Source organism: Phaethon lepturus, unplaced genomic scaffold (assembly GCF_000687285.1).
Source record: "Phaethon lepturus isolate BGI_N335 unplaced genomic scaffold, ASM68728v1 scaffold6267, whole genome shotgun sequence".
Lineage (NCBI taxonomy): Eukaryota > Metazoa > Chordata > Aves > Phaethontiformes > Phaethontidae > Phaethon > Phaethon lepturus.
Window position 1 is genome coordinate 28,693 of NW_010551028.1, and position 12,589 is coordinate 41,281.

At 40.8% G+C, this 12,589-nt stretch overlaps 1 protein-coding gene across 1 annotated transcript; it reads right to left on the reverse strand.

Moving 5' to 3' along the window:
- Positions 1 to 1,125: 1,125 nt before the first annotated feature.
- ADH5 (alcohol dehydrogenase 5 (class III), chi polypeptide) lies at positions 1,126 to 10,542 on the reverse strand. The gene is made up of 9 exons (XM_010290721.1): positions 10,528 to 10,542; positions 8,884 to 8,985; positions 7,800 to 7,941; positions 7,148 to 7,235; positions 6,091 to 6,310; positions 5,270 to 5,530; positions 4,361 to 4,496; positions 3,291 to 3,429; positions 1,126 to 1,427 (listed from the first exon to the last, which is right to left on the reverse strand). The coding sequence occupies exons 1-9, from the start codon at positions 10,540 to 10,542 to the stop codon at positions 1,403 to 1,405; spliced, it is 1,128 nt and encodes a 375-aa protein (XP_010289023.1). The 3' UTR covers positions 1,126 to 1,402.
- Between the last annotated feature and the right edge of the window lie 2,047 nt (positions 10,543 to 12,589).

Here is a 12,589-nt window from a genome sequence, read left to right on the forward strand (position 1 = left end):
CTGTTTTCAGAATGCTCTAGGGATATCCTTCCAATGACAAATGGAAAAGTTGCAATTGTCGAGTTGTATAGCAGTGTCTTAGGGTAAGGCAGTTGTTAGCGCTGAGAAGGAATTTCTTCTAAGATTACTGTTTGCATTCAGAGTTCTCTGTAACAGTTGTTTTGACCAGGCTCCCTTAAAACATGAAACTTCTCTCTTGATCAGTGTCCTTCGTTCACTGAAAAGCACTGACTTTTTATGTATGTAACTTCTTAACTGGGTAGCCTTTCTCCCTCTGCTTTGCAGTCTGTTTTCTGCTGTTCCTGTGTTTTTTCTGGACCTGTGGCACTGCTTTCAGGTTTCAATTCAAAGAAACTTTATCTAGTCAGATCACTTCAACTACACTTAAGAAAAAAACCTTCAACTCCAAAATTAAGATTTAATACCTCCCCCTTCCAACAAACAAACCAACCCACAAAACCCCAAAGCCTTCATCCCACAATGTTCTTTGTTCCCTGGTAGAACAAACTGTTGCTCTAATAGTAATGTTCCCTGCTTCACTGGCATCATGATCGTATTTCTGACTAGAGGTAACAATCCCACACTGATTTTGCAGTGTTGGCTGCAAAGGCTGCTTCAAGTGCCAGTGTTTACAGAAATGGCAAAACTGTGCTGTTGAAGTCTTGGAGGACACCACTAGGGCAAGTGACTAGTCTATGCTACCTTCTTTGCAAGATGCCTGCCTACAGCTACTGTAGGGAGCCAAGTAAGAAATAAGGCAGAATAGGGACTTCTGAAGTGAACATAGGTACACCTGGACACCTAGGTCATACATCCAACCACACTGGTGTACAGTTGGCTTCAAGGTAGAACTGGATGGCCTTTGTAGTCCTAGAATAGCCTCATACGCTTGACAGCTGGTGGAGTTCTTGCCCCTCTCTCAGCACAGTTACAGCCCACCAATGCTGCTTCTCAGCCCACCTGTGCTTAGCAAACTGCCTAGTGTAATGAATCCCACATCATTTGCTATTGACTCTGAGGAAGTCTTCTCTTCTGTCATGTACACATATATGGTTTTCCTCTAAGGATTTTACAGTAAGACACAGCAATCATCATCAGTCTTAATGGTCAGCAAGTTCAACACTGTTTAGAAATAAGCTTTTATTAAGTAGATTGAGTTAGGCACTATTGAATTTGAAGAACAAGTATAGAAACAGACATTGCACAACCAATACTAATTATATAACACTATTCATTGGTTACCATTTTTTTGTTATTTAACATTCAGAATGCTCACCCTGTAATACATCATCTTCTTAGGCCCAGTGAGTTTTCATTTGCTTGATTCTACCCTCTATCAGAAATTCCATTATAAAAGGACAGTTACTATGTTGCTGGCCAACTGGAAGGTCCACATTTGGCTCTAAAGCTTTAGGACAGTTCGAATGCTTAAAATGGAAAAGAAAAAAAAAATACCAGTAAGTCCATTTTCTCCCCTTCTCTCCCCTCCCCTTCATTGCCAAGACATACTTTAACTTCTTTCTCTTGTAAGAATGAAGTTATGCTTATGCCTGTAATATTTATTAAAATTCCTGGTTAAAAATGGGTTAGTAATGCTTGTTATCTTTGGTTTTTTTCAGTCTCTCCCCCAGTAAGTTACTCAAAATGGAAGCTTTTTCAAACTACATGAGTGTCAATTTTCAGCAGCTAGTCAAGAATATCAGTCAGGAACATTAATATTTACAGGCATTCCCTTTTGGCTGCTTGGAGAATTTTAAGTAACTTTCATTATTAGTTTCATAGGACATGCTCATGTAAGAAAAAAGCATTGAAATGATACAGAAGTTTTAACTGGGAAAGGGCATCAACTACTGGATGAAATTTGTGTAGATGCACTGTTTCCAATATTAAAAAGTGCAAGTGCAGTTACTGTTAACTGACTCATCCAAAACAGGAATACCTATGAGATAAAGTTATTACTTTTGAGAAAGTTGCATACAATACATGAATATGGATTGAGATCAAATACAAAGACCATGCTGGTTTCTTGAGATAATGCTGGTAACTATTTATCCATCTGCAGATGAACCTAAATATGGATAAACGGAGTTGCCTGCATTAGTGCAAATATGCAGGAAAAGATTTTGGTTTTTATTAGAACATCTCTCCAATTTTTTCCTCTTGTCCACCTGCTGATTCTTCCCCTCATTCAAAACACATTCTTAAAATATGTGAACTAGTCTGCTAAATAAGCTGGTTTCTACTCTTAGAGGCACTGGTAGCTATCTCATTAAGAGTCCCTGAGTTTCCAACAAATTACAGAGCATCTCATTAAAACTCATATTTAAAAGGGGCCTCCTCTTGAAAAGACACAGCAGGACAAGCTTTGATTGCACCTTAGGCTACAACTATCTAATCCTTTCCCCTTTTTCTGCGTTATATTTTAACCTACAGATACAAGTTCTGCCACAGTATCCCCATGCTGTTCCCCGTTTTCCCCACAAGCACATCCATGCCCATATCTGTACAGGGTTTACAAGCATCACCCAATATATCCTCTGGTAAGAATACCCTACTTTGCACTGCTTTTGCAGGTTGATCACTACTTGCAATGTATACTGCTGTAGGGGCAGCAAGGCTTACCACACATCCAGCCTTTTTTTTTTTTTTTTACGAGCAAGTAGGGTCACTTCAATGTGCAGTGGAGTTGGGCCTCACTAGGAAGTTCAATATAGCTATGGCCTAAGTCTGCAGTATGAACAGTCCAAACTGCCATTTGTCTTAATATATGCAGAAATTGATGTATATTAAATACAAAACCATCATATGAATATTCTACCCCAGGTCAAACTAGAGAAAAAAAAATTAAAATGTACCATATTAAAAGATCATTCAAAGTGATTGATTGGTTTTGCTGGTAATCTATCCTAAATAGTTTGAAAACACACTGCAATTTATTATTTAATTAAAATAGACTAACAGCTTAATGACTTGTAAAAATGTATTAATGTGAACACCCCTTCAGTCTCTTTAAATTTCTTTTTCTGAAGAAGAATGTTTTAGCAATGTTGGAAGCCTAGAAGAGACTTGTCCCCTTTATCAGCGTGACATGCTTTTTACTCTCTGCCTGTGTTTTGGCACATGCCTAGAAGCTCAGAGAAAGTGTATTTGTTTATCTTAGAGTGAACATGCATGGTTTATGTCAGCCTTTATCCTCCTTGTTTAAAACATGACAGAGAGCAGGGAATCTATATTTTGACAGTGTCTCATCAAGAAATGTCTTCTACACTTTTCAATATTACAAACATTACCTCTTTCCTGTATGCATCAGCTCAAAAGCCTCATTAATTTTGTCAAAAGGCAGGGTGTGAGTCACAAATTCATCAACCTTGATCTTTTTGGCCATGTAGTCAGTCACCAGTTTTGGTACATTGTCTACACTCTTCCAACCTGAAAGACAGAAAGCATGCATTTGTTTTTCCTCTTTCCACCCACCTCGGAAAAGAGAGAGAAAGGAAAAATGCAACCCTTACGCAGGCACTTCTGTGATAAATATGAAAAGGAACTGAGACCAGTTTGTCCCTGCTGCCTTACTTAGGCAGTGAGTAAGGAATGCAAGAGGACAGCTAGGTCTGGCAAGAGCAAACATTATCCAAACATGTAAGTACACTAACCTTTCACTAGGTATTTCAGCATTCAACGTAACAGCAGCCCTCACCTAGGAAAGCATGCATGAGGCATCTCTATCAGCCCCGCTATGTATCTTTATAACCCAACCAAGTTTTGTATTAATTGGAAAAAGGGCAGTCTAATAATAACATCAAGGTTGGATACTTCCATGAACTTTGGCAATTAGTGAATCCCCAAGTTATCTGGAGCTGTAAAAGTCCCAACGTGTTTCTGGTTTGACAGCAGCAAATGTGTATCAAGCATTGTTCCTTTTTATTTTAAAGCTCTTTATAGCACACCCCCATGTTAGCTCCACAGTTTGCTTAGTGATTAAGCAACACAAACATGTTTGTGTTGTGATAGGAATACGTAAGTTCCCATCTCCCCAAAGACTGGGTCCTTTCACTGGACCAAACTGAACCAAACCTTCACTTGGTTATAAAGCAATCCTTCTATACCACTCCTTTAGTGCTGATAGCATATAGTTGTATTCTCCCTTCAAAATATGCGAGACACCCTACCAATATGTTTATTTGTAGCCCGTCTGTAGGAATACCAGATTTTAAAAGTCTTTATCTTAAAAGTCAACACATCATTTATGAATAGCCTGACAGTAGTACACTTCTTGCACAAGCAAAAGCAAGGTGCTGTGTTCTTCCCAGCTTTAACCCATAGTAAATTATTTTTTATCCCCACATCAAAAGAGAGTTACCTCCAAACGCGGTCCCTTTCCATGTCCGCCCAGTTACTAGCTGGAATGGCCGTGTGGAGATCTCCTGACCAGCAGCAGCTACTCCGACTATCACACTGACTCCCCAACCTTTGTGGCAGGCTTCCAAGGCAGATCTCTTCACAGATGGATAGGACAAAGCAGAGTGTTTATTGCTAACATTTATGCTGTGTAGACTGGCACAGGTTGCACTTCCTTTCCCTCAGTTCATGAATTACCACATTAGTATTTAAGGAACAATAAATACACTGAAAGTTATGTTAAATTTTCCATTGGTTCAGACTCCCTATACTGATAAGTGAATCTTATACTAAGATTGACTTTGCTCTTTTTGTATCCCATCTGGCTTCTGGAAAAGTCACTCTGAACTCCCACTGGGAGTTGGGATAAACTATAATGAGAGACAATGTAGACCATGTTACTGACAGTTAGGAATGCTGTTGTCATTCCTGAAAACCTAGCTTTACATTCAGTAATACTTCTGCATTTCCAAAGGTTAAATTCATTACTTGAGGAATTAGGGAAATACCAAGTGGTCCTTGAGATTTTACTGTTCATTTTACAAAGTATTTTGTATGGGTTTTGTTAATTTTTCAACTGTTGACATAAGAAAACTCAGGATTTCAAAGAACTCCCATTAAGGAAGAAAGGTTGTAAATTGTAAGTGCCATTTTCAACCTAAGAAGTAGCACCTGCTTTCATTACATAATTAGGATTGGATGTAAATTGGCCTTTTTAGTCATAGCAGTTATCATTACTATTTAAAAAAATAAATAAATTGGCATGGCACACTTTCTGTAACAAGAAAGCAGCTCATTTTGCTATTTAGCTAAACTAAGTGGCAGTTAGCTATCCCCTCCCACTATGTACTACTGTTATGCAAACACTCACCATGACTCCAACATTACCGATGCACTCAAATGAGTAGTCTACACCACCATCAGTCATCTCAACCAGCACCTCCTGTATAGGCTTCTTGAAGTCTTGAGGGCTAATGCAGTCAGTAGCTCCAAACTCTTTGGCTTTGGCATACTTATCCTTGTTAAGGTCGATGCCAATGATCCGGGATGCTCCTGCTACTTTACAGCCCATAATAACTGCCAGCCCAACTCCTCCTAAACCAAAGACGGCACACGTAGAGCCAGGTTCCACCTAGGAATAAGAGAATAGCCATGAGCAACAAAGAAAATTCATCCTTCCCCATGAGTGGGAAAGACAGGTTAAGAAGTTTGTAATGAAGGAAACACAGAAGCAAATATATATAGCTATGAGACTTTATCACTTAGGTAAGGGAAACTAGACAGACATTTCATCCAAAAGCTCTTTAGGTACTAAGCTTTTCTTTTTGCCCAGAGACTTGACTCCCATGACCTCCCCTACACTCATGCTCCAGCTGTCTCACCCTGAGCTTCAAACTACCAGAATGACTTGCAGCCGGATTAAGATGAAATGGAAAAGGAATTTATCTGGTATCAAAAGGGATGGAAAATCTTCTACCTGGATTTCTTCTAAAGGGCATCAGGTTCTTCTAACCTGATCCGGCCGTTAGGGAGAAGTTAGAAATTCTTAGCTAAACTTCATTGGTTGAAGAGGAAGAAAAAACAGAAATTTGCTACACCATGTATACAGTGCTAATCTAGTCCCTAAGCTATCTGTGTACTTGGGCTCAGATATAGTCATAGAGAAAAGCCAGAGGCAGCCACAGTCTTTACCTTAGCAGTGTTAACAGCAGCCCCATAGCCAGTAGAGATGCCACAACCCAGCAGGCACACTTTATCGAGAGGTGCTGCAGCATCTATCTTGGCTACTGAGATATCAGCCACCACAGTATACTCTGAGAAGGTGCTAGTCCCCATGAAGTGGTAAATCTGCTTTCCTTTGCAGGTGAATCTGCTGGTACCATCAGGCATCAGTCCTTTCCCTTGAGTAATTCTTAAGGCAAACACAGGAAAGTACAGTCAGTGTCTTAAGCAGTAAATACTCTCACCAGACAGTATCTGTTAAGCAGCACAGAGATGCAGTTGGCATACTTGCACTGTTATTTTTTAACCATTCCAAAAAAAACAGGAGTTCACAGAAATTACATGTTAAACTCCTAAAACTTCATGCTGTTAATTTCTCCACGGAAGCAGTGAAAGAAATGGGAGTTTATCAACATGTTGACTTTGTTATCAACATGTTGACTTCATTAGCTATCAGCACTAACTGCTTATGCCATGGTACCACACCCTCGTCTTCACTGCCTTCAGTACACTTCCCTTGAATAGCACCTGTCAACTACGTCACTGGAGTTTTTGCTTGGGTTTGGGAGACTTTTTCAGAATGGGAACTGGAAATTTAGCTGGGAAGCGGGCGTTAAGGAAAAAAGTGCTTTCTTTATAGTTCTGTACCACTTGACAGCTTTGGTGTTGACTACCGAGAGCTGAATTCCCTGAAGTGCTTCCCTTAAGTATGGATTAAATGTGGTCAGAGCACTTGTGTTTTCAAAGCTATGGACACAAGCCAGCAGTTTACACCTTCACATAGATGAAAACAGAGAAACAGGTTTATTTAAAGGCAAAAAAAAAAAAAAAAAAAAAAAGACATTTTAAGGAAGAATGGAAAGCACTGCATAACTGACTCCCTAAAACACGTACTTTACAAGTCATTAAATGATGCATCAAGAGATTTATTCTTCAAAGATAACTCCTGTCAATTACTTTTGATAATTAGAGTGAGTATACATTGGACAAATACTATACTGTCTGTCAAAATAAAAAGCATACAGACCTTATCTTCTGGCACAGATTTGTTTTAGGATTTTTACAGAACTTGCACTCTCCACACTGGGGGATGTATAGAGGGATAACAGTGTCCCCTAAGGAAAAATAGAAAATATTCTGTGACTAGTTATCAAGTCAAGCAAGGCATTAGGAAAAAAATGAAGTTACTCAATTTTATGGCTTTTATGTGAGCTTGTGTTCACTTAAAACCTTCTTTGTGTATTAAAAACTGTTTACAGCATAGAGTACCACTGTTTATAGAGATAAAACACTTTTCTCATGTCTGAGCAGACAGCAGAAGTTCATCATTCTAGAACAAACAGGAATGTTACTGTAAAACAAAACAACCACAAATCAACAGTGAACAATATGATTAAACTTTTTTAAGCCCTTTAATTAAACCAACAGGTAACAACTATCATTTGAAAAAAAACAAACCTGTTCTAACTATATTGATCCAATTTCAAGAAATTGGTATGCTGGGCTCTTTCAAGCATTAAACAAGAGCATATTGAATAGATTAGTGCTCTATCTCACAGACAAGAGAAATCTACATTAACTCCTGCAGTATAGCATTTCAGTGGCACAGTTTGACAGTTGACCTTGTAGTAAAGTAACACTTTTAAGGAAGGCAGAAAATTTGTAAGGTATTTTCTCACCTGGCTTTACTTTTGTTACTCCTTCCCCAACACTCTCTACAATTCCTGCTCCTTCGTGACCCAAGATCACAGGGAAACAACCTTCGGGATCAGCACCACTCAGAGTATAGGCATCAGTGTGACAGACAGCAGTGGCGACTATCTGTGAAGAAATATACAATCTGAGGCACACTGAAGAACAGACTAGCAGCACAGATCTAAATATTTCCCTTTGGTCAGAAACTCAGAACAATTGCTGGGACAAATTTGTCAATCCTAGCAGCGTTTGTGATATGGCCAGCATACTTTCACTCCTGGTGAGGCACAGCAGTGCCAAGGCAAGGCACTTTTTCTTACTTTGAAGAAGTAAAGTCATGATAGTACATCTTTTCTCATTTCCATCAACTGAATTCTGATGTTGAAACGGAGAGATGACGACATCTGGTTTCCTAAAGCTAGAAATCAGTGCTCCAAGTTGTCTCAAAGTAGGTTGGCATCTCGGATTTGAAATGTTAGTCTCTCAAAGGTAAAATGACCAGAGAGACCACACAGAACTCTCAGTACTGCATAAATCCAGTTTAAGTCTTAAGCACCACACAGAGACCCTTTCTACAGAGAGAAATTTCACCTTAATGTATACATTTTGGCAGATATGGGATACTGGAAAGTCCTGATCAAATCAGAAACTTGGGAATGGGGAACCCAAGAGAACAATCACAGCTCAGCAGTCAGTAACTTATGGCCTGACTGAAGTAAAATCCAGTGTGTTACACAGCTGCAACAGGTCAGAAGCTGCTGCCCTTCAAACACGATCAAAGCTGTTCCTAGCTCAGGTGTTTTGTGGGAGCTTAGTCTGTAACAACTGTCACTGATCCCCAAAACTAGCCATGATCTTTAGACCAGACTGTGAAGTGAGATCAGCAGAAATTAAAAGTGTTTTTCATAAACATAAGATCTAAATACCATAATTTTCCTCTTTGTAAAGAAGATACCAGTGAACTAATGCTACCCATTCAACGTTCCTTCTGTTGGTAAACAAACTGTTCAGCTTTAATACTTAGTGCTCCAAAATACGATGCATACAGCTAACAATTGATTTAATTACCTTGATACGAACTTCATGAGCTTTTGGTGGAGCAACCTCCACCTCCTCAAGAGAGAGAGGTTTACCTGCCTCCCAGGCAACAGCAGCCTTGCATTTAATAACCTGAAAGACAACAACAAAAAAAGATGACATCTGTTGCATGGTTCATTTAAAATAATTCTTGTTCAGCCAAGTTAGAAAATGACAGAAACACTACTGGCTTTTGGAAAGAATCCCAAATCTGAAGTTCATAACTTCAACACAAAGGCTTAATTGCCCTACATTTGCTTTCAGGAAGCTAAATAGTGAGTGAACCAAGATCTGAAATTTGGATGTTATTCTCTTCTTGAGCAAAAAATGTAATAAATCCAGGAGTACTTAGGAGAGACTCAAATATTGCAGTGAAATGAGCAGTAGGAATGGGAAGATTGCATAACAGAAATGGTGGTTTAAAATAAGAGGCTGACATTCGTTTGAGATGTGTTCCTCAAGCACAAAGTGTTCGCACTTAGAAAAATTCAGAAAGCAATCTGGAGATCATATAATGGTTTGAGACCCACGTCAAGAGTGAATTTCTTGTTCCTTATTGGGACGGCTTCCAAGTGAGATTTTGGCAAGGAGGTGTGTGTGCGTACAGCCGACATGCAAAGCCCTCCAGTGATGCACACGCACTAGAGAGATTTTGCTATATGGTTATTGTCAGTGAGTAACTGTGCAGTAACACCTCTGTAGAGCCTGTGTGGATTACTGTTAGCAAGTCTTCATTCACTGCTCTCAACACCATGACAAATCCTGCTCTGCAACCAGACCTATGCATTCCAGGAAGCTTTTCAAGCCAAATAATGCAGAGTCTGGATGAAAGAGCAGGATTTGTGGGTCTGTAAATCCAATCCTATCAACAGGTACGTATGCATGACTGACTGAGGAAATCGGCAGGCATTACAGCACTACAATCCAAGAGCAGCTTCAGGTGCTACAAGGGTAAGCATCCAGAGTAGCCCTAAATGTCAGTTTTACACAGCATGACTCCGAGTCTGTCCTTCAGGATAAAATGAGCAGGGTATCAATTAATCTGAATTTTGCTTTCTGACAGACACACCTTTCAGCAAATGTGATATGCAATAGGTTCCTGCAGGACACACAGACAAGTTGTGAAATCAAAGATCTTATCTCCATAAAACCTGACAAGGAATGCTGTCACAGACTAGACTGCTTTGGAACAGATCCCTTGGTAATCTACTCCAGAACAGTGTCCATGTGTTTTGGAATACTTCAGTTATACCAAAAGACTTGCACTGATTTTCTTCCATGCAAACAAGGTCTAAGCCATTGCTAGGACAGTTGGAAATACTGAAGCATTTCACAGCACGCATTATAAACCAATAAAAGAAAATTATATTTTGTGTGTTCAAACTAGCTGCAGTGTTCCCGTGGAATCACTGAAAGGGGATTAATGCAAATTCCCAAGACCAGACATACAGTCATCCAGCCTTTTTGAAATTTCTCTGCCTGGAAGAAATAACAGCACCAAGACCACTTGTTGAGCTAGCCAGGCCTGATTCATCACTTGCATGCATAGGAGAAAATAATGGGTAGCTTATTGTACCACAAAAGTACTACAGAAAGTCATAAACAGTATTGAACTTCGCGAGAACCAGTTAACACCCTTGCTGTACCCATAATAGCAGAACTGCAGACGTTTATCTTGGCTTAAACTTGCTAAAATAAATACTGCCAACCTTAAAAGACCTGAAACTTTGGAACAGAAAACAGGTACCCATTCCTACTGCCAGCAGGGACCTAGGTTAGACAGAAACACCCTTAACCTAGAACCATGAATTCCCCTTGCCCTGCTTTTTATAACCAGGGTAAATATTATAAAAATACTCCTAATGGTGGAGTCACAGTATGGGCATTTGGTTATAATCTCTAAATGAACCAAATGATTTGCCAGAAACCTAAATGCAAGGCACACAGTCCAAGAGGAGCCATCATTCAGTAAATCATTTACTCATTTTCAATGCATCCCTCATCCTCCCCTCATGAAGTAACTCGTTCTCACACAGGAGACTGAGCATTTCTAAAACCTGAATTTCCACAAGCTTAGTTAAGCACAGGACTGAAGAGGGGAGAAAAGAAAAAGTGTCCTTACAGGAAAAATTCTGGTCTTCCTAAAATTAACATCACACATCTGGAATCGTATTTTGAAATAGTAACTTCTGATTCAGAAACTTTTAAAGAAGCTGGCTTTTGAAACTGTGTTCAGTTCATACAGCCATAAAGGCCACGGACTATTCAGAGTAGATATCAGAAAAGCCCCATCTCCTGACCTTTCGATATGCAAGCTTTCCGCTGTTGCTTTGCTGAAAATCTTGAAGCCAACAACTGGGGAAAAAAACTCAATTCTCACTGCTTCTTCATTTTTATATTAGCACAGAAACACAACAGATGAGTTGCCTGTAGCTATACGCACGATTGGCTATCTCATTCAAGATGAAATGGAGCTCTTGTTAGCAACAGAAGCTGCCCTGTCCGCCCCGAAACTGCTGCTGGCCTGGACCAGCCTTCAGCATCTGGACAAGTGAGATCACACAGCCTACTCAGACCCAGGGTGCTAGAGGCCTGCACAGAAATTAAAGCAGTATTAAGTAGGTTTGGACTATCATGATGTTTTGAAAGCAATGCAGTAAACTTGCCAGGCAATGGTTTTGAGAGCAAGCAGGGTCCAGCTGTATTGAAAATGGCCTGGCACCACTGCTGGAGAGGTTGGATGGGGCCCTGAGCAACCTGATCTAGTTGAAGATGTCCCTGCTCACTGCAGAGGATGATGACCTTAAAAGGTCGCTTCCAACTCAAAGATTCTATGATTCAGTGATCGCTCTCACTGCAAAGGGGCATCTTCCCACACGCACCCATTCGTTCTTCTCCCACTCAACATCCACAGGAAGAACACACACAGGGTGAACTGTGCTGAACTATTTCACAGAGTCATTAAGGTTGGAAAAGACCTTAAAGATCATCAAGCCCAACCATCAACACAACACCACCATGACCACTAAACCATGTCTCAAAGTGCCACATCCACACATTTTTTGAACACCTTCAGCAATGGTGACTCCACCACCTCCCTGGGCAGCCTGTTCCCATGTTTGACCACTCTCTCCATAACGAAATTCTTCCTAATATCCAGTCTAAACCTCCCAGCCCTGCCACCTCACCCACACACGCTCCTTACTGCCCTGTGGCAACTGAATGCGCACCAAGGAGCCAGCACCTTCGCTCCCTGCGTGCACAGCGATCCCTTTTCCCCCCTCCTTCAAGCTTATCAAGTCATGTCTGTCCAAAGCTCGCAGGAAACCACTGCAAGCTCAAGGTCTTCTGCTCGTTCTTCCATCACCACGACTAACAATCGGTCTAAGCGCACAAGCCAAACACTCGGATCCAAACACCGTGCATGGGGGTTGCTTATAACACACGGCGGGGAGCAATGCGTGCGTTTTTGGGAGCAATCCTGCAAATACTTACAGCAGGAGCCTCCCACGCGTAAATAACGGCACTGATTTCTGCCGCATGCCTTACACGCGTCGGACAGGAGTAAGGAGGCGTCAGGCCAGCCCCTGCACCCCGGTTTAGGCTCGCGCTGCAGGCTCGCACTGCAGCGCTCAGGCGGGCGCAAAGACATCAGCGAGGGCCCGCAACCCCCGGCTGCGGACAGCCCCCCAGCACC

Bases quoted from the DNA above. Each gene is read 5' to 3' on its own strand.
- ADH5 (XM_010290721.1), bottom strand. The intron at 5,531-6,090 runs GTAAAGACTGTG...TCTTATTCCTAG, and splicing joins CTGCTGTTAACACTGCTAAG to GTGGAACCTGGCTCTACGTG. The intron at 4,497-5,269 runs GTGAGTGTTTGC...CCATCTGTGAAG, and splicing joins TCGGTAATGTTGGAGTCATG to AGATCTGCCTTGGAAGCCTG.